Genomic DNA, 26,045 nt, shown 5'->3' on the forward strand with positions numbered 1-26,045 from the left:
GAATTAAAGAAAGTGGCACATTGCAGGAACTTAAACAAGTTCCTGCCTCACCAGATTAGTGGTTCCTTCTCTGTTATCCAGTATTTGCTAGATATGTTCTTTGACTAAGTTTTCCAAACTCAGTGGCAGTTCTACAATGAAATTCGGATGTTTTACTATAATACTGTTTTATTCACAAATGAAAATGAAATTAATATTTTCCACGTAATTCCTAGTGGATTTTTTTTAATGACAAACAAGCACATAACTCAATATTGTAGACAGCCTTTGCTGAAGAGGCCAGCCATTGGAATGCTACATTTTGACAGCACCTGTACTGAGCATAAATTTGTATATCATACTTTTCTCTTAATTGTCTGCCGTCTTCTCATTTTGTGATTTCTAAGAGGGTGGAGAAAGAAGCTGACTTGTGAGTGCCTTCCAATATTCTCACATAAAAATTCCTCCTATCAATTTTAATTTTAATTTGAATGCATTAGGGTTTACCAAATCAATGTGATCAGATCAATATGCAGTAACTGGAGAGCTTAAATTTTTTAAAAAATTGTAATCATAATGCATGAAAGAGTGGCAGTAATGTTGGTAAGGTGTGTTGGAGCAATTTCCTGTGATCTGGATCCCTCAAGGCCTGGTGCTGGGCAAACCCAGGACAGAAAGGGAGAAAAAACCTGTCCCGGGGGAAAAAAGCTTCAGACTATGAGAAGAGGGAGCAGAATTCTGCACACTGATATCAGAACAGTAACAGAGATACTGCAGCTCGGGATAAATAACAGGCAACACTCTCAGTGCACTCAGTCAGTAGAATGTAGAAGAGAAAGGAGCAAATTTGAAATGATCTTTGGGGTTGCCTGTAAGGAGCTGTGGGAGAGCAAGTTTCATTTGTGGTCAGGAAGAAGAACAATGCTGTGGTACATGCAAAAATAAACCCTTGGCTGATAGGAAAAGCCATCTCACAGTGATGTTATTCCTGAGAATCTGTAAGATTGAAACAAAGCCTGAATATAAAAACCCAGAGAGAGTGGGAGGGCTGAATAACAGGTATAGTAACAGAGTGAGACTGATTCAGAAAAGGAGAATTTATTTAATAATTAGTTTTTTCTGTGGAAGTAATATATGTTCTTCTTGCTGAATATTAGACTTTCCATTTGAAGGTGTGTTTTCTATTGAGGGATGTGCTGCAAGAGAGGATTCTTGCAGGAGGCASCAGTGTTGTGCAATGCAGTTGGGGAAGTGAGATCACTTGAGTTATAACTTCCAGTCCCACATCCCATAAACAAAGTCTGTGCAATTGCAGAAGCATAATCACCCCTGGGACCCCTTCCTGCAGAGGCAACACGTGACAAAATATTCCCACAGGGATATAAAATGATTGGTTGGAAATAGAAACCTGCTGSCTTGGAATCCTCCCAGCCTGGATGAGGCAGATTTTCTGCTGAGGAMGATGAATAATAGCAATAAGCCATATTCAGCAGTTGTTATCTTGACTAAACTTCCCCAGATGTCAGTGGCAGTTTCTCCTGAGTAAGGTGGGGTTGGATTTAATGATAATTGACCTTCATGTGACATTTTACAACAGTTAGGAGAAGTTTTTTTTGTTTCTGAATCTGTGATTCAGAGACAGAAGTCAAGGTTTRACATGTCAGTGCTGCTGTGAGTGGTATCATCTCTCAGACCCTGCAGAGACTGTGCAGTTTCACACATTGCACAGAACACAATGAAATACTACCCTCRGGTCCTGTGCAGGCCTCAAACAGGCAAATGTTTTTTTCCTGTGAATTATACCACCCACARTGGTTTCCTTACCTGCCTTCCCTTTCATGGATGTCATCCTGCACTTATCTACACAGACAATTATACTTGAGACCTGATATTTAGCCAACAGCTTGTACTCTTGTCACACTAAAACAGCTAAAATATGTCCACTGTTATTATTTTGGTTATCACTCCTTTATGAAGAGATGCCAAGAACATATCACCTTCTGTTGCTCTCCCTGAAGTTTATTGCTTTAGGAAAAMCACCAATTTATGAAACAATCTTCTGTGTGGCAGACACAGCTGCCTATATACAATCATTCATACAGAGACACTATAAATTAACCTGGAATGTTTTACCTGTGACCTTGCCATAATATCATACCCTGGTTTGTACTTCCAGAAATTACAGAATAAGCGTGCTCTCTTTTTTTTGCCTTTTAAAAAGGATTTTGGCTTTTCAGCCTTGCTCAAGTTGCTTCATGTCAGACAWATTTCTAAARGCYCAGTTCAGCAAAGCATTTAAGAATAACACTCAAGTAAAAGAAAATGATTTAGTAGTGAAAAATGTAAATATCAAAGCAAGATTTTGTTGGACTTTCAAGTTTGATTTTTGGTTTGGTTTGGTTTGGTTTGGTTTGGTTTGTTTTGGTTTGGTTTGGTTTGGTTTGGTTGCGATTTAATACCTCAGTGTCTTGAGATGCTTAAATAAAAATACATAAGAAATTACCTTTCTTCAGAATTGAAAAAAATGAGTGAGGAGGGATTGGAAGATGTGCTCTGCATGGCAAGAGATACATTGTGAACCTGTAGAAAAAGCCTACATTAGCAGCAGGTTTATGCTAAGAAGGGGTGTTTGAATGACCACACAAATGGTTTAAAAGCACATTTATTGTGTTCAGTGGATGCAATCAGCTGTGTAATAGGCATATTGTTATACAGACCAGTATTTTTATTCCAATAGGTACAATGCTAAATTTGACACTGCTAGGCCTCATCCAGTGTTTCACTGCTCTCGAGGAATCTCCCCCAGTCCCACTCAGTACAGAAATGTGAATTTGGAGGAATTTCTTTAGCAGAAATAGCTGCCTTCTGTGGCTCCAGCTGAACTGGAATGAGCAGAGAGCCTTTAGAAGGGAAGATGTGAATGTCACATAGGACAGGTCACTGTTGCTACTGTAGCTGTGCATTCCTTATCTTCGGGTTCAGCTCTTTACCAACACAGGTGAAGCTGTGCACTCACAGGAAGAGAGGAATTGACAAAATTCCAGGTTCTCTTTGCCCTGTCACATGTTCTGTGTATGCCACACACTGTGGCACCTCATATATAGATTATTATRTATKTATACATGTGTRTAATTCCCTCTGGCACAYRCAGGAACAGCTGCCCTGGATAGCAGAGCTGTGGGGCAGTTTAAAATTGTGCTGTGTGCAGAATTCATCACAATGACAGGTTCTCATTTGCACAAAATGTGAAAGATCTTTCCTATGCTATAACAAAACTCTGTGTGGGTAAGGGCTGTGACTGCCAACTGCCCTGCACAGCCAAATTCTTGCCTGATTTTTGTGCAAGGATTTACTGGAGACCTTGTTAATTACTATTTCTTTCTCATTTTCTTTTACAGTTGGGTATTCATGGATATGCTTTTGCAATTACAAACAATGGATATATTTTGACTCACCCAGAATTAAGGCCTTTGGTAAGAATGTTATTTATTAATTGTTTTATTTAACTATATGTGTTGTATTTGTTTGGGTTTTTTTCCTTAGTGTTAATAATGCTTATTAAAAATTAAATACACTAGATCAGTTACTTTATATTGCTTCATACTACATCATAGTTTTTGGTAAATTTACGTTTGGAAACAGCACTTAGCATGAAAGAAACCCCAAGGAAAATRAATATACAAGTTGCTTCTGCAAAAGATGCAGACCTCCATTACAGCAAAATAGCAAAGCCAAAAATTGCTGTAATTATGTTCATTTTACATTGAAATGGAATGTTGGAATGCTCTAGTGCTGTGTAATAACCCCTATTTGTCATGCTAAAGTGTTAAAGTTAATTTAATATATGTGCAGAAATTTCAATAAAGCCTATTTTTAAGCAAAACAGGAACACTAGGGATTTTCTGTACCAAAAGAGAAATAGCAGCAATTTTTACCTTTAGTTTCCCTTATCATCTTGTTTGCATTAATCACAGCAAGAAAAATAAAGTTCCTGTTACTCAAATGTTTRTCAAGTTAACACCCCAGAGGGCTGGAGCATTCCTGGTTGCATCATTGTTTAGGAACAGCCCTTCCAAGTGTTCCATCACTGCTGACTCCCAGCAAAGCATTGGCATTAATATTTCACTGCTGTATCCACATGGCTGCCACGTGTGCTTCTCACCCAGGCACTCCAAGCAATGTCCCATYTCAACAATATTTCAGTAAGAAACAGAATTATTGACCGGGTGGATAATTAAATTTAAAAATAAAATTATTGGCAAGCATGATTTATTAAGTCATTAGCACAACTGAAGTTTTCAACCAGCAAAAGAATTTGTCTTTGTATGATTTAGGAAGGAATTACACACAAAATTAAAATTTGTGTTTGTACTTACTGTTCCCTCATTTAGTTTTTAACTGGAGTAGATTTTATGAAATGTGCAACCGGGAAACTTCAGTGGGTGACTGTGATGTCCTGGGTTTGCAAGCCATGGGAATATATTTGGAAGTTCTCTCTCTACCTCAGTTTGAGAACGCATGTCTTTGCTGTAGTGTCCCTTTCTCTTCTGGCAAATTATCTATTTAAAAATTATTCATATTTATTCATTATATAATAGACATTTTAAAAACACAAGGTAACAAAGGAACAGTGGATGGCTTTAAATTAGGCTGGAAGAGGGTGTTACCCTCCTCTTAATTTCTGATGTTATGCTTTAGTGAGGCAGAAGGTGAGGTTTGCTGTTCCTRCCCCTCACCAAATGCACATCCTGAAGGCACTTACTCCATTACCTTACACAACAGATTCTTTTTACAATCAAACTGTTGGGCAGTAGCCCACAAGCTGTCAGCCAGGGGAGCTCGTTGTGATATATTCGTGGTCTGTTCGTTTCAGTTTTTTGGAAGAGTCGTTTTTACCTCTGGGTTCTGTCAGTGGTGGGTAATGAGAGTCTTCTGTTGACTTCAGTGGAGTTTTTGGGAGTGAAGTGATTGCTGGCCTGGGCCCTTGGTTTAATATTGCAGGCCAAATCCTGATACCATTGTAACATTCCATGAAATTTGTGACAATAACTGTGTGAGAATAGGCCTGTAGATCTGGAGTTAGATAATTCACTGCAGRCACTATCTAAAATTATTTTTGTCTTAGCGTTAYATTCAAGTTCCATTGATTACTGACYTGACCCACATTGGTTTATCCTGTTATTATATTTTCWGTCAGTGATGTAAAACTAGAATATTACTGAATTCCCGAGTTGCTAACCCCGTATCTATTAGCTCTGAAKCTGATGTACTGCCTTTTAAGCAATTGTCTTCTGGGACACAGAGCAGAGAGGCAGGAGAGCAAACAGCCCAGAATGCTTCCTGTTGCACCAGATTTTTATCTAACACTGAGCAGTGCATGCAATCATCAGCTGGCCACATTTTTGTGCTGATTATTCTATTGGGTTATTCCTTAAAAATGCTTTTCTTGGAGATTTCGTCTCTTGTTTCTTTTGCTGTTTTTTTTTAATAAAGTTGGCTTTCAGTGAGGATGCCAGGYTGGGTGCCCATGGGCAGCAGGTGGGAGGGATTGCAGGAAGGAGAGGAAGGCGCTCCCTAAACCCCAGCGGACACTCGCAGCGATCGCTGCCGATACTGGAGCAGCCCCCGGACCCTGGGGCGAGCAGAAAGATCTTGTTGGCTCCAATTTGTAAAAGCTATTATCCTTCAGGGATGAGAATCCCTCGGGAATTGCTCTCGGGGCTCCGTGCGCGGGGCTGCACTGCCGGCACTGCCCGGGAGGTGGCGCCGCAGCTCCAACCAGGGGCGCTCCCGGGGGGAGCCGCGCTCAYGGGAAAAATAATTAAAAAAATCCGCTAAATCAGAGTGCTCCTGTGTGCTGAAACCGGCTAAAAGTCTATATTTTTACACAGTGGTGTTTTATTTTCAACGAGAGAATGTTTTCAGTTGTATGATGTAGCTTTGGATTTTGTATTCCTTTGAAAACCGCAACCTACTGTTAGTAATGTATATATATATATGTATATATATGTGTATATAGATATATGTATATATATGTATATATAGATACATGTATATATATGTATGTATATATATGTATATATAAGTGGGTGTGTGTATATATATATGTATATATATGTATATATGTATATATGTATATATGTGTGTGTATTTATATATGTATATGTGTGTGTGTGTGTGTGTATGTGTGTGTATATATGTATATATATGTGTATATATATTTATTTGGGAGTGTATATATATATATGTATATTTCGGAGTTCTAAAGTGAATTTTGAAGCTTTTCTTAACTTGGTTTCTGAGGTTCCTTCCCCATGTTGAAATGTGCAGTTCTCCTCAGCTGTGATCACGGAAGGTTTAATCTGCTTTTCAGGAGCCTCTTTACACTTGCGGTGTGCCAGGTGTTACACCGTGAAATTTAAAAATGGAAATATGTCATGATGATGATGTTACAGTTTGCCAATGAGTTTACTGATTGTAAAGGAAGACTGAGAAACAAGTGATACTTTTTACGTGCCCTTGAGAACAGCCACCACATTAATTGTGGCTGATTGCTCATTACTGCCACTGTCACAGCGCAGTCTGTCAAAGGCTGGTGCCAGAGGAAATCTGCTTCCTTAGGGAAGCATCGTGGGATTACAGGGAAATTCAGGAATGTCACTGGAAGATGAGTGTCTGCCACAGGCACAGATCAACACCGCTGTGAACCTCACCTGGTGTTTGGGATTTGTGTTGTGGCCTCTCAGCCCTGATGTTTGCGTGGTTTTCAATGAATAATAGCAAGATTGTCACCATTTTTTATGAATTCTGTGGCTTTTTTGATTCATAGTTAGCAATGGGATTTACGTTTTTGTTCAGGGTGTGGAACTGAGGCTTTTTTTTCAGTAAATACTAGGTTCGTTTAGGCTAGAATCCTCAAAGTTTCTGAACAAGGTGCCTAAGTTTCTTAATTAAAGAAAATATGCATTTAAAGACAAATGCATATGTTCTTGAATAAAAAGTGCATATCTTACTCACATTCTAACATTTTAAAATAAATCTAAGGTTAAAAATGTSTTCTGATTTATGAATTAATCTAATAACATCCCTGATTACTAAAGATTTGGTAACATTTCTGGGTTTAAATCAAAATCCTCTATCTCTGAGAAGAAGGAGACACTTATTCTTACTCTCAAAACAAGCTCTGGAAGGTCTGTAATCTGGGTTTATGAATGGCTGTTTCTGAATTCTCTCAGCACTGTAAATGAATTCAACGGATGCATTGCTTTCTGTACMAGGATGCACAGCTTTAATTTGATCAGTCTTGATTGGAAAAGTTACACTCAGAAATCAAAAGCCTGCATATATTGCAGTGCCCTCACCAAAACATCTTGCTGGTTTAGGTGCCTAAGTTTCCATTTCARCCCTACAATGTGGACTGTCACCGAGTGTTGTGTTAAGCTGAAGGACCTGCAGCGTTTGAAGATTCTAGATCAGTATTAAGCCTTTTGTAGCTGTAAATTCCAGGAAAATTTGTTTCTCCTAATATAGAAAAACAGAGAGATCCAAGTGTCAGGGGAAACATTAATGCCCCACTTAAGCAGTGTTAGCCTTTCAGAAGCAGCAAATCTCATTTCTCTCTGGGGAGTCCCGCCTGGAACGTAAGATAACCTACACTTACCCTTGCTTTATTCATTGACTCCATAAAACTCTACAGCTGTAGCTGACAGCAGAATATTTAAATTATTTGAACAGTGTAAATGCCTCACGTTCATTTAAATAACTGAAGAATTCAATCATTTGAATGCCAATGATTATTCCTATTGGAGTTTACATTTCAAAAAAGACAGCCCATCTGAATCCCTGTGAGAGCATTAAATTGCTATCTAATTAGAAGTGCAAAATTACATATATTTAAAAGATAATTAAAGGTTTGAAGGCTGTTGAATAACTGGTTGTACATATAAATGAATCACTGAGAATTTGTTAGCAATATGTGAAGCTTTCTTTTATTCTTTGCCTTCAGCTTTGAAGTTAGGTATAACTGAGCTCATGGGTTTAAGTCTGGTAGTATTAAGATAAAGGCAGATGTTTTTAATTATTTCTACTCAAACCCCAAATAATTATAAGCAGCTGCCAGTTTTACATAATCCCAAATGATAAATCCCGAGAATGCAAATAAAATCCCAAACAGAGGGGTTGTTTTCTTCAGTGGAGTAAATCACATCCATGTTGCWGTGATAATTGACTGCAATCCACCTGAGAACATGAGCTCAGCCCATGGACTCCATGACCAGGCTCAAGGTGTGAGACTGGTTTTTTGTATTGACTTTTACTTCCYCCTGTATATTTTCATATTGCTTTACCATTTTATACATTACTGCACCATTTGAAAAGCAAACACACATTAGGAGGGTAAGTAGACTGAGTTAGTTAAATACACGTGCAATAAGAACTCTGTTCTATTGTTTTCCTCGASGGTTCTCCTGTGTACAGGACATTCCTCCTGCTTCTCTGCCTGGAAACCTAAAATTGTATTATTCTCTTTTTCCCTAGCAAATGACATGGTGGTTCCTGTTGCCATCWTTTCTCTGCAGTATTTCTGCAAATGTCATAGTGTGGCAATTTTTCAGTGCCATCTGGCACAGACAATCAATCCAAAATAACTGTTTTTTTACTACCAACTGTAACCTAGGAACTTCTGGATTAACATCTTARTAGGTCGGTCATGAAAATCTGACTTTGGAAAGGGAAATTGTTTTTCCTGTTKTCCTAAGAAAATCAAGGTTTTACCTTTTTTAAATATTAAACTAAGGAGGTTTCTATACATAGAAAGAAACTTTGGTTTTTGACTGCACACCTATTGGTGTTCTACAGACTCAAGGCTAACTGCAGATCAATAAGAGAACATTTGAGGYTGCAAACTGGATGCAAACCACAAAATAAAAGTATCACAAATGACAAACAGGATCATTTGAGSAGGAAGAAAAGTATTTCAAATCAAATAAAGCGTTTAAAGGCCAAGCAGTAGTGATGTAGATTAAGATGCTGCTTCACACATATCCCCAGGCAGAATGTTCTGGAGCTAAGTAGCACCTGGTGAATGAAAGCTCAGTCACTGGGGTTGATGTAATTTTACCAGGTTATAAACAGGTGAAGCAGTGATGGGGATTTTTCACTATTATTGTTGGGTTTTTTGTTGGTTGGTTGGTTTGATTTTAAATGCCACTTTTCCCTTGCACAGTCCCTGCACTGGGACAGAAAAGCAGATTGTGCTGGGAGGGCTGGCGAAGGTTTTGGATGTTGCAGTGGCCRTGGGAAGTCAGGTCCAAAGCAGTTCCACCCCAAAAGCTGCAGGCTTTGCATGACAAACCTATCCCAGACAATAAATACGTGGAGACTTCAGTGTGCAGAGCCTTAGAGAAGGGAGGGAGCTGAGAAACTGCCCAGATCAGGGAAATGSAATAAAGACAGTGTATACAGTCTCTGTTTATTTAAAACTGTGTGGAAAAGTGTGTAATTTTAGTTAATTATACTTCTCCTCTGAGATTCGTTCATTCAAGCTTTCCTATCAAACTTCATAGATAGGAATACCTTTGCAGGATGTTTTAATGCAAGTTACAGTTATAGAGACAATTATTTTGTGTATTTTGTTATGTAGAATTCAGACTCCGTAAAACAGACTCACATGTGTTCATTTGTATCCTCCAAACAAAAGAAAAAGGGGCCATTCTCAAAGCCTGATGAGATTGATACAGATTTATAGAAATTTTGAAGTGCTGGTTCAAAAAGAAGAAACTTTTAAAATTGGGGGAGTTTTTTCAGCATCTCATTCCTTACTTTTGTACACRTTAGTAGCTTAGCAAAGGAGACCTMTTCCTTCAAATTATTTTACCTCTCTAGATTTTGGTTGKTTTTTTGTAGGTACTTCCTTACTAGAATATTTTTCTCACAGWTAATTCCACATTGTGKCTGGGAAAGGTCACTAAAATCTAGTGATGCTTCYAAGGCTGCTATCACAGCAACTTGCTCTCTGCTACCTCCCCATTTCCCAGATGGAGCACGCCTGAGAAATTCCAATCACCTTAGACCCAAGATTGCAGCTGTTAAGACGTGGTTCRCTCTGTCCTGCATAAATTGCTGCACTCTGACTCCATAAACACATGGCTGGTCACATTCAATGCAGATGGTTTGGGACTGCTTGTGTTTAAAAAAAAAAAAAAAAATCAAAAAATCAAAGCAAAGCATTTAATAATTGCACATGTAAATGGTTGTGTGCAGGGTGGTGAAAAATGGGGTTCAGTCTTTAAGCAGCACACATCACATGTTGTTTGAATCACTCACTGCTTTGAGAGTTTGGCCCAGTCTCAAACAAAAGATACTGAGTAAGATAAAACTCATTCTGATGAAAAAAACCAAATCATGTGTTTTTCTCACAAGCAACAAAATGTTAGAACCATCCTGTAGTTTGGAGCAGACCAAAAGTTTCCTCTGTCCATATATTTCACACTTTTCAGTATCTTTTTTTCTMTCCCAGGGGTTAACTGCTGTATAATATCACATATTTTATAGTAGCCAAAGATTAACAGTGTGCATTTTATTTAAATCTAGCTCTTTTTCTCCTGTACTTAAATCAGAGTAATTTGGTATAATTCCTAGTGTCCATCTTTCCCAATGGGTCTCTTAATGATTTTTTTCAATGCTTTATAGTAATTTTGCAGATGGGTTTGGCTTCAGGCTTCAATCAGYATTTTACACTTTACCCAGGAGCCTCAGAGATAAAAGGTTAGATTAGGCTTGCTACCAGAAAAGAAGATATAGGTGAATGGTTTTTTTAAAAACTGGGGAATTGCTTCAGTGTCCAYGAATAACTTTTACTAAGAAATTAGTTAAGCAATAAAACCAGGAAGAAGYTAGAGAAGAATGGACATTTTAACATTACTGTTATGAAGTATTTTATATTTGATCTAATTGCTTGATGTTTGATACCCTGATTGCGCAAGCATAATGTAAATTTACTGCTAGGAATAAGGTGATATCTTCATGAAGTTTACATAGAAATAAATGTYGTATCCCATCCTTCCTGCAAGTTGGTTTTGTTTTCTCTGCTGTCCCTTTCTGAACTATAACATTAATCTGTTCTTTACTTATTGAATTCGTCTGTAGGGAACTAAACAGTAGGCCCTAAAGTGCAATTGCTCAATTCCTTATTTGTTCCTGTCCTAAATGCAATTTAGGGCACTTTCAGTTCCTTTGAATATTTATAGAGCCTAACTCTTGCTTGACCATCGGGATTTTGGCTTTGTATCTTTTATGAATGTTTAAGACATGAATGCTTCTGATTCTTTCCGGTAGAACTTTGGATGTTTTATCCAGATCTTCATTTGTTTGCTTTTGGGTTTTGGTTTTTGCTCTCTGAGTGCAAGGTGTGGAAACTGTATGATTTAAATCAATACAAACCCCATAWTCTGTATGATACAAATGGCTTACCTTAGGTTTTTTAGCCTACTTCTGCTGTCAGACACACAAGATCAACTCCTCTTGGCCTAAGCAGGGATTTACACATGTCTGAGAACACAGTATAGCCCAGAAGCTCTTCAACATCTGCAAGGGAGGATGTAATTAAATGTTGGAATCAGTACAGGAGCTGTTTGCTCTACTCARATGATCCCAGCTAATGTCTCTGTAACATTGCTCAGCTCTCACTGTCCGAGAGCTTGACTGTAACCATTTCTGTGCTRGAATGACTGAATCAGATCAAAGATTTGTTTGGTTAATTGGTGCAGCCACAGAGAATAGATGTCGTTCCTCCCTGTAAAGATTAAAGATAATATTGATATAGCTGCAGCCCTAATGAAAGGCTTGCAAAACACAGCTACGAAAATCAAGCCCTGGTAATGAAGGGGATTCTATCCTCTCATATGTTATTCTTGTGAGATTTAATTATATTTGCTGCAATTTTTATGCTTCAGTATTTGGGTATAGTTATCTCTCTGGCTGTCAGGGCTGTCATGGGGTAAGAATTAATTGTGGAAGTGAGCTGCCTGAATTCAAAGTCTGGTGTGTGATGTGTGCTGAAAGCAGAAGWTCTTTACATCTCCCCCCATCTGTTGAATAGCAGTAGATGAGAAGGAGACAACCTTRTTACAAGAATAGAGGATTTTGGCAGAGGGCAAGAAAAACACATGAAAATACTTTTCAATTGCATCTGCAACACTTCTCACAACTTACACCAACAGAGTTGCTAGGATTTTTTGTTCGAAAGAGTGAGAATTGACTCAGGATATTATCCCACAGAATTTCCTAAAAGAGCTGTCTGTAGAAAAAAGTTGGAGTATCCAATTTTTTATGGGCAAAAATTAACGATGGTCAGTGAAACCTGTGCTAGAAGAAATTTTACAGTGCTAGGACTATCTCAAAATCTCTGTGATTATGATGCTGTAGCCAATTTAAAAAAAAAAAAAAATTGCTATTCAGGAAGATTTTTCTTGTTCCTGTTTTTTAAGTATCATGGTCTACAAAAACATCTGTGGCTTTTATATGAGAATTTTTTATTCAGAGATGAAAAAGCCAGGATGGGAATTACCTTCTTAGTGCTCAGAGAGCAAGGCTTTCCCTTGGTCTGTCTGTGATCTGCAGAAGGTGATTGAGAGTCCTGCACCACTGGCTGAGGTGATGAATTGCTCGTCTCAAGCACTGACAGGTTTGGTTTATGGTGAAGCTGGTCCTGCCCTGAGGGAGGAGGATCAGCCATATATTCTGCCTTGCAGGTACATTTTGTATCCTAAAGGGATGCTGCTGAGGAGTCAGAAAACCAATTTGGGGATATTTCACAGCATCCCAGTGTCTCCTGTCATACTTCATAAGAAGACTTGTGGTTTCTCTTAGAAGATAAAAGATTTCACATTATGCCCATCCTCTCTCGATTTTACTTTTTTTCAGTAGGAGTCTCCTAATTTTACCTAAGCAGTCAGGATCTTTATTCAGAAGTCTTCCTAAATCTTTCTTCCGCTGAGGCAGGTTTGTGTGGTGATTTGGAACGTTCAGCAGAGGGCAGAGTTTCCCATGTTATAAACACCTCSGTGCCAAATTAATTTGTCATGAGAATGTTTATTTTAAACGTGCAATTTACAGCGTAACAGTGAGCAGTGATAAACCCCCCTCCATTATCATTATTACTGTGTTACTTTTCCCCACCAAGCTGCAGATAAAATGGAATATCAGCAAATGTTAACACCATGCTTCCCAAGACTTGCATCTTATCTTGTTTAAAGTGAAATGGGTAAACATTTTGTTGATAAGATTACAGTAAATATAACTTCCTGTTCAGCTAAAAGAGCCAAGTGGAGATATTTAACATAAACTGCAAGATCCAAGGTCTCACATATTTTCCATATGGAGAGAAGAAGGCACAACCGCTGAGTTTGGCCATGCTGTGTGTCCACCAAGAAAAGCTCTGCATCATGGCAAGAGATCATGCAAATAATCATGAGATGGAGGATTTTAGTTTRCAGGGAGCATTTTTGCAGCAGTCTGGTGCACTTTGTTTGAATTAAGCTACCTGATCCWAAGTGTATTGCACACCATCAGCATGCATTCATCAAATTTTTTTTAATCTTCTGGTACAAAAATTGTTGTGCAAATAAAACAGGATGTGCTAAATATTTCACCCTTTTTTTTATACCAGTATGAAGAGGGGAAGAAACGAAGAAAGCCCAACTACAGCAGTGTGGACCTTTCTGAGGTGGAGTGGGAAGACAGAGATGATGTGGTAAGAAAACCCTGTCAGAAGACATTGTTGCATCCCACTGCTGTACCTGGAACCTGTTTAAGAAGTCATTGGAGAGAACCTGGAGAGGCCACCTGACTGCTCCCAGGGAGGGAAGGACAATAGATGCTTTTATTTCATCCAGAAATTTATAACTGTTTTGTGTTGTTTCTTGCTCACATATGCATATACCACAAACACAGACTCTTCATATTTTTGGTAAAACTCATCACCCTTGCAGTCTCCATGCATCCYATTGTGAATTTTTGCTGGACAGCAAACACAGCACTAGGAACAGGAATAGAATGTCTCCTTAGGGCTGCCCCAGACAACTGCTGAAACTCAGAAATGAGTTATTAAACTTCTTTTCATGAGGTCCTTCTTTCCTTAATGGAAGTAGTGAGAGCTGTTTTACTTAATGTACAGCATTTAAAGACATAAGATTGATAAACAAAATTGGGTTCTTTGACCTGTGTGTAGAGCAGAGTTTCACTGATTTCAGACACATGGGTAGCTGCAGCAGCGTGAACTCTGTATCTATCACACAATGCTTCCCTTTAATCTCATTTTTCAGTGCTCCATCTACTCCATAGTTTACTCTTTATCTCATTCTTTCTTACCTTTCAGGCTCAGCCTTTTCTGYAGTAGTGTATCAAAAGCTTTCCTTATGTCCATGGCTTAACCTTTGCCTGGTCTTTCTGTCACTTCCTCAATAAATCTGATTTGTTAGGCACGATTCSTTTTGTGTGAATCTGTGCTGACTGTCCTTAATTAAATCGTAACTTTCCAGTTGTTCTCCTTTCTGTCCCGTAATTTAGTTTTTCCCAGAAGGTCCCTCCTGCCAAAGTCACGACTGCATGTCTGTATTTTTCATAGATGTCTCCTCAGTCCCTTCTCAAATATCAGTCCTGTGTTAGCTTCTCTCCAGTCCCYCGTTCCTCTGTTTTCCAGAGAGGTTTCAATACATCCACTGAAGGTTCCCATATTTACTTTGTCATGTCCTTCCGAAATCTGGGATGGATCACGTACGGCAGCCCCCGGGGTCTTGTCATTCTTCAGATGTCCTAATTTCTTGATCCCTGTTCTGACATAAGTCTATATTTTCTTTCTCCCTTACAAAATATATCTCCTGCATTCCTCGCTCTCTCCACCCCCTTTGTGAATAGTGAAACAGTTCATCTATGTTTTAGCAGAGTCTGTTTCACCAGGTGATAGATTGTCCTCGGCCTCTCCTCAGAGGCCACTTGACTTCCCAAGGTAAAGTTTTGTGTTGGAGTGCACACACAAACTTTTCCAACGTTTTTATAGCTTTGTGTCATTTTCTATGCACGCGCTATTCAAGGTTTCCTCGTAAGATTTTCGTATATTGTAGCAGCCTTCTGCAATCTTGGAAATCTCATTGGCTTCATGTTTGATACCCTGCTTTTTCTCTTATTTTTGATAATGTATTGYTCAACCAGTTTCTCTGCTAATGACCTTTTAAAATTTCCTCTGTGCTTTCAAATGTTATTGCTGTAGTTATACACAGATTTTAAACTTTCATGATTGCCCTTCATTAAACCTTTATGATTTTTCTTCTTGCTATTTCTCTTTGGTTTGTTTTCTTTTTTTCCCTTTTTATCTTGCATTTCTTCCTCTGCTTAATTTTCACAGTTTTAATCTGTCATTTTAATCATATCTTAGTAGAAGTTGAGCTATTTCTGTGGCATTGAAAATCCAATTTTATTTATAATTGAGATTCTATCTGAATACACACGAAAATCCAGATTCAGCTCTCCCTAACTATTGCCTTTGACTGAGACCCTTAAACTCCATCATTTTTTCTGAAAATTTCTAACAAAAATTGAGTTTTGTCTGTATGAAGGCTGCAAAATTTTTATTTCACAGTTTGATAAAAATATATACATACATGTCATCTGAATCTTTGCCTTTCACCTATAAAACATGTTTCTTAAAAATGAATTTTTAATTGTACCACAGAAACAAGCTACATGTGGCTCTGCTTCACCCAAGTCCTTGGATTTGATGTTCCTGATTTTTTCCAAGCTTGGGTAGTAAAGCATTGTTTATTCAACTGCAGAGGGAAAGAATTAATGTATTCATATAGCTGCTTTTAATAACATAGACTACTACTRGTATATTTTTCTCCCATTAAACATTTCTGTGGAAGCTGATTAAAACATTTTCTCACTTTTTGCCACATTAATTTAATGGTTACATAGTTTTGAATGAATATAGAATGATCTCATACTACAGCAGTGAAACCGAGCTGCTAGGAATTGATTGAAAGATATTTTGTTGAAGGAGCAATAATGCTTGTTACTCTGAAAGGTGAAGACATGGCTTTTCTGCAGTGATCCAGTGAGGAGAAGGTGGCCGAGTGAGGTTAGACTTTTTTTCACCATGAAATAGTGTTGTCATAAATATATCAGCTCATTTTCCAGGTTAACAATACTTGCTATCTTGCTGTTAATTCATTCTATTAGGAACAAAAATTTTGGCATGAGTTTATTAAGTTAACAGTGTCTTCCAGCAAGGTCTGCAAAYACCCAGTACCAAAGAGGAGAAGTTTCAGTTTGGATAGAAACCTTTTTCTCATTAACTCACTTAAAATTCTTCTGTCATAATTTCTAGCTGAATGAAATATTTTTTTTCCAAATAAATAAGACCATGAATGAATGTTTTGGGGCTTGAAGCCAACTGAAGCAGTACTTATTTTATGCATTTAAGGAGGGAGATGAAACTGCAGAAGAGCTGAGAAACCGGATTACAAAGCCAAGAAATGCAATCACAGCAAGCAAAAAAAAAGAAAAAAAAAAGAGTAAAACTCTAAATCCCACATGCAGACTTGATCTTAAACACTACTGAGAGTTTGGGGATCCTTCTRGTAAATCTATGACTTGCCTGAGGCTTGTGGGAGGAATGGGTCTTAGACAACTGCAGGCACCAATAGGAGAAAAATGAAAACCATGTTAAAGATAAATGGAACTGTTCTGTAAATGTTAGAAAGTAGGTGGTTAATTAAGACCAGCTCTCCAAGTCCAAAACCACAAAACTTAAAATAGGAAACTATTTCCAGAATTGCCTATTATGTATTGTTAAAAAAAGAAAAAACTACAGTAAAATATATGCTTTATTTTATATATGCCTCCAGCTAAAAATTATTCTTTTACACTCACTGACAGAAGAGTACGACTGTTAATTCAAATCTAGATGCCCTAGAATTAAATTTAAAGAGCTGCAAAGTTTGCAGTTTTTGATAAGTCAGCCATGTTCAACTTGTTCGTGAGAATAAAACCAGATATTTCACTGGCAAGTTTGTCATTCTCTTCTCCCTCCATACTAAACTCAGAAAGCCTGCAGAGTGCATGGAAATGTCTGTCTTCACAATTTCTCATTAAAACTCAATGAAATTGCTCAATCTGGCATGAGGTACTGTAGAACAGGAGATATTAATTCAGCAAGAACATGATGTCCAAAACTGTGTTCAGATAGATAAGCAATAGAAGAAGCATAAAAATGCTCAATTTGTCAATATTTTCCTGCATTTTAAATGCTGCATTGCTTAGTGATAGTAGGATTTTCAAATTTTAATGAAAATTACAGCTCCAAAAGGTCTATAGGTGATTTTTCCCACAGCAAGCAAAATAACTCACCTCTTCCATTAGTAAATTWAAGAGGCTTCAAATGAAATATTTCCATTTATAAATTGTGTAACTGTTAAATAGCAACTTTTTTATTTCTTCCCTAAACTGATAAATGGTCAAATTCTTGTTTCAGCCCAGAGACCCTGCCCTCAGTCCTGCTGTGCCAGGATGGGCTGTCCCCATCCTTAGGGATACCATTGGTCATTTTGCCTGTAGACCAGGTGGATGATGKTTTTTTTTTACTCTTTTCATCATCATGGYACATTCACCTGAGGGAGAGGTTCTKTGTCCTTGGGGAGGATGGCTCTTCTTCCCTAGGGAGCAGCAAGGTGTGCTAAAGGAAGAGTTTCCAGAGATGATGGGCCAGGGCCAGGGCRGCTCCCAGGTTTGGGAGCCTGCAGCTCATATAGAAGAAAAAATTACATGAAAACAGTGTTTGTTGTGATCTAAAACCTCACAGATTTAACTAGCAGAGCAGCAGATAAATCATTGTGCACAAACTCTTTTCCATTTGTTTTGTTTTCTCGAGATTCTCTGAAATTTTGGCTTATAAAACAATGAAACATGTTTCTGAAGGRGATTTAAAATGTATTTTGGGAGGCTTTGAGAGGAAGAGGTCCAGGCCAGCTGTTAAAGCTGTGACTGACCTTGGGCTTCCATTACARGGCTAAAATTCATTCCCTTGCAAGGGGTGCCTGGCAATGGACAGCCAGAGGGAATTGCTGAGCACTGTAGCTGTGTGTTCCCTCTGAATCACAGCAGTGATCAAATGGGCTGTCAGCCTGGTTTTTGTGGGCTAGTGGTCATTCTTGATGCAGTTAGGATGAAGTTTCTGGTGCTGGTTAAGGATGCAGCCCAATGTAGATTCTTAAGCAGAAGAAATAGTGTGGGGTCAGTGGGGTTTCYTCTTTTTTTGCTTCCTTATTATCTATGTTATTGTTAATGTATTTAACAGGGCCTGGTCTAACCAGCTAAATTTAGTCCTTGCCTTCCCAGGCAGTAATTGCAGAATCGTAGTCACACTGTTCATCCCAAATAAAATCCAGATTACTACACAAAAAACTGTTTTGTACCTTAGCRATGTGCCTGTGCTGTCACTAATAAAATCTGTTAAGTGGGCTCTTCAGCGTGCAGTGAAATTATTGAAAATGGAGAAATAAAGAAAATTCAGTACTGCCTATGCCAAATGAGTGTACTGGAGAGCTCAGAGTTAAAAGGATTACAGAAAATGCAAATAAAGGTATTCACACACATTTCCTTCATTTCAGCTCCGAAATGCAATGGTGAACCGGAAAACGGGAAAATTCTCCATGGAAGTGAAGAAGACGGTGGACAAAGGGGTACAATGTCTAAAATATTATTCCAACTAAATATAAAGCAAGCAGATATTTTTTTCAACAATTTTTAATGTTGCTATAAATATGGTTCCCTGCAGTATATTTTTTTTTCACTCACTAAATGTAAACATTACTTCTAATTTTTTCAATGACTAACCGCTTGATCTTTAATACATTTCTTACAGAAAACTAACTTCTTCCCCTCTCCCCTTCTGMCTTTCTTGTTCTGACTGTAGAAGCGGGTGCTGGTGATGACAAATGACTACTATTACACCGACATCAAGGGTACCCCATTCAGGTAGAGCCGGCCATAATAAATGGACATTTCATCCTCCTCGTCGGGTTTGTGCTTATACAGAGCTTGGGAACTCATTAAAAGCTCATCAGCTAAAAGCTGACAATGAAATATCCCTGGACAATGCTGAAAATAGCAAGGAAAAGGARCCTACCAGCATTCCTTTCAGCTTTTCCAGGGATGGAAAGTTTGTGCAAGCTCACACAGGCAAACTCGCAGTGTTTGTCATGGCTTACGTTTCATTGAAAAAATATTCAGTTGAGGTTTGCATTGAACGAAAGGCTTTTGCAAGTACTTGGAGAGCTATAAATATTATAATCCATTTAAGTAACTACATCTTGAGCCCCATTTTATTATTTTTTTTTCCACAACAAGAATGTAATGTTAAATGAGATAGTATTTCACTTCCAATTTGAGGTTGGGATGTTTTCTTTCTCTAAACTACCTTCAGTGTATTTCTAGACATAAAACTGAGTAAGTTGGTAATTTTGGCATGCATGTTAGGAGCAAAAAAAGAAAGGAAAACAGGTAGTCACTTTAAAAATGCTCATATTTGAACTAGAAATAATCCACTAACAAAAGGGCAGTAATTGTACCTTCCACTTAAGAAAGGAGTTTGGCAGTTATGATACTCAACTGAAATTTTCTTGAATGGAACAGTTTCACATAACTTGAGCTCCATTACCACACAGAGAAACTATAGGCACATTTCTCTGACCTGTAATGCATGTTGGAATTTACTCATGGGTGGCAATACTCAGTGGGGTTTTTSTYTGKTTTTTCTTTTGTRGAGTTTTTTGTGGTTGCTGWTTGTTTTTCTTTTGTTTGTTTGTTTTTCTTTGGCACTGTCACTCTTGTCCTATTAAGTAAACAGAAATGGGGCTGCACACTTGCATGCAGTGTGAGTTATGGTGCTAAGGACACAAATACAGTAGGAAATTTGTGCTGTTTTTTCAACGTGGTATGATGGTGCTAAGGACACAAATACAGTAGGAAATTTGTGCTGTTTTTTCAATGTGGTATGTCTCTAGTTTTGATGTGTTGTTGTGAAGATTTGGGATAATTGCAGGGACATTGTTTATTGAAATATTCTCTATAGTGACAAAGATGCTTTGTGTTCAGACCATTCCCAGACTGAGCTGTTGATTGCAGATTCTGTGCTCTTGGATTTGGAGCCCRTGCATTTTCAGCCTTGCTGATTACTGACAGGTTCCTAGCCCAAGCTATTCCCCTTCAATGAAGGAATGAATGAGTKCCAGAAGGTATTCTGTGTTTGTGTTCAATGGCAACTTGGCCATTTAACTTGGATGTTTTCAATGGGAGAGTGAAAACCAGACCGAAACCCAGTGTAGCACTGTTGAGAATTTGTGAAACTGCAGTCAACACCAGAGAACTATACTACCTCAAAATATGAAACACAGAAAAATGAGTCCAGGAGGAGTCATGATGCTGTTGTCACRTTGGAAATTCTTTTCCTCTCAGTAGCTCCATCAATTCCCACACTTGTGTAATTTCTCAACAGCTTAGTCTGATTTACAAAAAATCGTCTCCTTCATTGTAAGGCCATRGGCATGTTCAAGGCTCAGCTGAAGAAATCTCATGCTGGGTGAACAGCAGTGAGCTTAGAGGGGCTCATTTATTAGTTTGCCAGGGAATAATGGTTCCTGCACCTCCAAGCACACATAAATACARCCAATTGTTGCAGGCACATCAGAACTGAGACATCATTGAAGCAACTAATTGAACAATAAATATAATTGGTGAGGGTTTGGAAACAAGCAGCTTTAAGTTAATCATAGTACACGAGCTGGAAATGTTAAAAATGGAAATAGCTCTGAATGTCTGCCGTTGTTTGTCTCACAGATTTCAAGGTCTGCTTTATTTCTTTGCACAGTTTAGGTGTGGCTCTCTCTAGAGGACATGGAAAATACTTCTTCAGRGGGAACGTAACTGTGGAAGAAGGTAAGATATCTACCTTCTCATGTTGCTTACACAGTAGTTTCATTGTTGATTTGGTAGTTCCTAAAGCTTGTACATTTSCCTGCAGATTCCATAAGGAAATTAGACTTTTTTTTTTTTCTTTAAAGATCTTTTCCTTCACATGATTTTTGCCCTGATTTGCATTAAGCATAATCAAACTGTGAATCTCCTTTAGATGGAATCATCTTCTATCCTGCCCTCTCGATGTTCCAGAGAATCACTCAGGACCCAGTGTTAATTATTTGTGGTGTTTTCTGAATGAAGTAAACACTAAGAGCACTGTAATAGCTATTTATGTTCACAGACTATATACTGTGAAAACTTTCAGAGCTGTAACTGTTTTGTACATGATCTACAAGGATTTACATGTTTATAGTAGCAGTAGAGGTACTCAGGGAAAGGAGTGCTCTTTGGGTTTGCTTTTTGATAAGCCCCAAATTAAATGAGTGGAGGAATCAACCATTTTTGGTGATAAATTTGTTAGACAACGAGACTTCAGAAGATGAAGGAACAGTGGGAGCATTTCAGAGGGTTGAAAATTTTAGAAGTTGCTGAGCAAAAAATGTTTCAATACAGGAATGYTTTCCGATTTTAAGCTGAAGTCTCTATTTCTAGTTCTTCTTGTTTTGTCAGTGATGCTAAACAAGACAGTTAATTTCTTCAAGTCTTTGTTCCTTGGCTGTATTTTGGGACATGAATATGTTCTTGTACTCAGGAGATATAAAAAGAAGTGCCTTGAGGTTTGAGTRCTTGCACAGCTACTGCAGAGAAGGCACAGCAGGAGACTGGAGCTGCTCACTCTGCAGGCTGCTCCCAACATCTCACTGATGTTCTTACACCTCAGCCAGCCTGAGCCCCAGATGCACCCCCARAAATGTCAATATTTTCATGACTGACACTTCCTTCTCTCCCACTCTTACCTTCACTGKTTTTCACTCCCCTCACTGTCCTCCCCAGGGACCGCAGTTCCAGCTCCAGTTTTGGCCTCCCTGCCTTCCTCAGCCACTGTTGCTCTGTCATTGTTTATTGTGTGCTCTGGGGGGGTTAAACCCAGATGCTGCCTTCTGAACCCTGTTTGCTTATTGTCTATTGATACGTGTTTTAAGRCTTTTTGAAATTGCCAAAGTCCATTTTTACTGTGCTATATAACTAATGATACAGTTTTTATTTACAAGCATTTGTGTGACCTGGTAGCACAAAAACCCTTTTCTGAATGATCCCATAAATTGCTGTTTGTGTTCATGGGCTGTGGGCTTAGGTTTTGAGTGAATTGTTCTTAACRATTCTTTTCTTTATAAGAGAAGGGGTACAACTCTCATGAAATGAGAACTTTGTGTTTTAGCATAAAGAACTTTACTGGCCAAAGAGAACGAGGGAGAGTGAACAGGAGTCTGCTGCCATTTTGCATTTGTCTTTGCTCAGATTTTCTTCTAAATTTTTAATTTATTGTGTGAGTAATCCATATGAGTTAAACACATCACCACAATTTTTTTTTCCTTACCTTTTCAKTTTTAGATCTGTTTTAAGTAGTTTTGCCAGTTTGTTAGACCCTGAAGTGTATTTGGACATAGTTTACTGTGATTTATTTCGTTATGGTAATAATGCACTTTCCAAGAAGGGTTTATGTTATGAAGTCTATGCAAATAACCATCTGTTGCCCAGACKTCTCCCTAAATAACCCATTATTATTCCTCTTCCAGGTTTACATGATTTAGAGCACCCTGATGTATCTTTAGCAGATGAATGGTAAGCCTTAAATAAAGCATGAAATTAGTGTCTGTTACCCTCTTTGGTTTCACACTGTTTGTGCTTGCAGAGCCCAACTCTTTTCATTCAAAGACAAAGCAAGATSGTGCCTGTACATCAAATATTTTATTGTTTTTGACTGTTCCCAGGTCCTATTGCAACACGGACTTACACCCCGAGCACCGGCAGATGACTCAGTTRGAGGCGATCAAACGCTACCTCACGGGAAAAGAGCCCCTGCTCCAATGCAAGTATTCTGTCAAACATGGATTTGTRGGCTTTATCCCAGCTAAAAACTGTCACGTTAAACCTCTTCAAAATGCAAAGCTACTTCATTAAATCTGTGATAATTTGAGATGGGATTGTGCTTAGCTGATGTTATTTTGCAATTTCATTTGATTCTGAGCTTTTTCTGGGGTATCAGTAGAGATATTGATGATACAAATTTCTGTCTTTTACAGTAAACTCTGTGCCTGTACCAAACTTTTAAGTTTCTGTTCAGATGGCGTAGCTATACTATTCAAAATTATTGCTCCATCAGGTTTTATAAATTGAACAGCACTGATCKGAATCAATCCTTGGATCACGCCTCTGAAGAATATACCAGATATTTCACRAGTATTTTAGGGAGGAGTTTTAGGTAATTAGCATTCCTGAACTGCAAAGCAGAATAAAAAATTTGGATAAATAGGTGCATGTTCTATCTGTTTTCAGAAATGCAGAGCTTTTGTGACTGTTTCTAGACCAAATTGTTGTAACCTAATGGCACATACAGATGTGAGCATTAGATAATACAGACAAGGAGAAGTTGCATGAAGTGGAGCATCACTGTTTGGTTTTTAACCTACAATTGCTGGTAATACAATGAAATTATATACGAAAAACTGCATTGTGGTAAAAACCATGTAATTACATAGTAAACGCTTCGTAGGGCAAAATGTGTGAAAGCACATCACAGATAAAATTAGTAAAATGTAACAAAACCCTACTCTTCAGTCGTCAAAAAAAATCTTTATGTGCATATACATTTACTGATTTTGTTATACTGTAACAGGTGATAAAGAATTGATCCAGGAAGTTTTGTTTGATGCAGTTGTGAGTGCACCAATTGAAGCTTATTGGACCAGCCTAGCACTGAATAAATCAGAGTAAGTGATCTCTGTGTCCATCATATGCATAATAGCCAGTCCTTCTCAGAGTTTATATCTTTTACTTTATTGTTTGATGTATGAYWTACTAAGSTGTTAAGGARYAARATTTTGTCTATATTAGGAAAAATAKGTGTTAAGTTTAGCAGTTTGCATGAAATACTGTGGTTGAAAGGCAGTTCTGAAGATTATCTTCCCCAGATTTTGCTAAATTTCAAGCATTTAAAACAATTTTAATGAAAAAATATATTGCTGTAGAGCACATATTGAATGAATAAAAGCATCATGGTAAGATCTGATTAAGCAAACAAAGAGTTATCCAGTCTTCTCTGAGAAGATAAAAAATTGTTGCATTGAAATATACTACGGACATTGGGGGATGTAAGGTATCTGAATCCCCTACACAATGAAATAACAGTTCCAGTAAACACAAGGGCAGCTGTGGAATGATTCCTGTRGGAGACTTTTGATGCCCCCTTTCAGTTTCTGMCTTTGTTTCATTCTGTCTCATTAAYRTGAGACAATGAAATRCCTCTGGTCTCTGGTTTTGGGGACTGAAGTTCTTGAAGGCAAACAAGAACACATTTTAAAATAGCTTGGTGCTGATAACAGTGCAGCAGCAGAGTTCAGTCTGAGATATCTGCCAGGTTTTTTTCCCAAGTTCTAGAGGCTAAAGACTGCCCTGATGGCAGCTAAGTTTGACTCTGAGCTACCTGTTTTAAATCTGTTTGCTTACCTGAGCAATAGTCACATCTATGATTTGAAGCACAAATATAACACAGAAATGTTGAATGGATTGGGAGCAAKATCTGGAATCCCTGCCCATCTCAGAATTTCTGTGTGCCAGTGCTTATTAAAAGCTGGTATATAGCTATGCCACACCTTTTTATTCTATGGCTATTCCATGTAATCCCTCCCTAGAAATCCTACAAAATTTATTGTGTTTGGCTTTTTTTTAGGGAATCTTGGCCTAAATAGCATTTCTACATTGCTCATTATTCAAAACCCAGAAGACTATAACTTAAAAAACAGCCGTTAAAAATAAATCAATAAATAAGGGAATGATGCCTAAAATAATCTTCCTCAAAAATGTGTTCACTTGTGCTTTCTGTGAGAGTGACMCAGCTTTGTCTGTTTACTGTCTGAGGCATTATCTTTGTTGTGTTCTGTGCTGTTTCAGGAACTCTGACAAGGGRGTGGAAGTCGCCTTCCTGGGGACACGGACGGGGTTGTCTCGGATCAACCTCTTTGTGGGCCCAGAGCAGCTGACCAACCAGTAAGAGACACACAGATAAGAAAAAAAATGGGAAAAGGGGTTATTTTTGTAAAGCCCATCTGCTCTCTCTTTAGAAAGTTTTCCTAGGTTCCTTCAGATTCTTTCTTGGACTGGAACTTTGGGAACAATGAACTATTTTACACCTGTAGCCCATAAATTTGCTTTCCCTGCACACACACTCCCAGCCTCTCATCTCTCTCTTCTTCAGAGCAGAATTATGAGTGTGCTACACCTTTTCCTACACCACCTGAAAACAAATACCTGTAGGCTTTTTCAGGGATTTTGCATAGTGGAAAATATTTTTGATGTGGAAAAAAAMMCACTTGAAAGAATTGGATTGAGTGAAAGAGTAATCAGGAGACCTCACCATACAAGAGTTTCCCATTTTGTTTGGAGAACATATAATCCAGTGGAGGAATTATGCATGTAAAAGAAAAGCTGTGTTTGATGTTTATGATAAATTAATTTTATTGAATATAAAGTCCTATGGTGCTTATTTGAGGGCAAATATTGTACAAGTAGGTGACATCAATAGCACTACAATTTGTTCCTGTCAGGCAGAAAACCAGAACAATAGTGTGGACACTCGTGACATAAATTCTCCTGTTAGCATTCCCTGAAATTATTGAGGAATTAGGTATCTAGTTGTCTGCTACCACCCCCTCCATGGTATTTTGAACACAGGCTGTAAAATCACCCTTTTTCCCCCCACTATTTAGGAGTGAATGCCAGTGGAAATAGGTTACCAAATCTCCAGTGCCTTTTCCACCTGTGCAGTTCACAGCTCTTACATTGTGCTGAAAGGAAAAGGTTTTTGGACTAAGCATTTTTATTTGTATGCATCAGTAAAAACAATTGTAGTGGTAATTAGAGTTACTGGGCTTTAATAA

The 26,045-nt window shown here is 38.1% G+C and overlaps 1 protein-coding gene across 1 annotated transcript in view; it reads left to right on the plus strand.

Moving 5' to 3' along the window:
- Window positions 1-26,045, plus strand: part of CACNA2D3 (calcium voltage-gated channel auxiliary subunit alpha2delta 3) — a gene marked incomplete at its 5' end in the record, with an annotated part of 215,312 nt that overhangs the window by 114,391 nt on the left and 74,876 nt on the right. The window contains 9 exons of the mRNA XM_057373420.1: window positions 3,378-3,452; window positions 13,646-13,729; window positions 18,642-18,713; window positions 18,947-19,008; window positions 20,900-20,967; window positions 22,686-22,731; window positions 22,881-22,978; window positions 23,786-23,879; window positions 25,060-25,155. Coding sequence (XP_057229403.1) covers window positions 3,378-3,452; window positions 13,646-13,729; window positions 18,642-18,713; window positions 18,947-19,008; window positions 20,900-20,967; window positions 22,686-22,731; window positions 22,881-22,978; window positions 23,786-23,879; window positions 25,060-25,155 — 695 coding nt within the window. The remainder of the gene's footprint in view (window positions 1-3,377; window positions 3,453-13,645; window positions 13,730-18,641; window positions 18,714-18,946; window positions 19,009-20,899; window positions 20,968-22,685; window positions 22,732-22,880; window positions 22,979-23,785; window positions 23,880-25,059; window positions 25,156-26,045) is intronic.

Source organism: Malurus melanocephalus, unplaced genomic scaffold, assembly GCF_030028575.1.
Source record: "Malurus melanocephalus ecotype Western Australia unplaced genomic scaffold, MMel_1.1 scaffold_196, whole genome shotgun sequence".
Taxonomy (NCBI): domain Eukaryota; kingdom Metazoa; phylum Chordata; class Aves; order Passeriformes; family Maluridae; genus Malurus; species Malurus melanocephalus.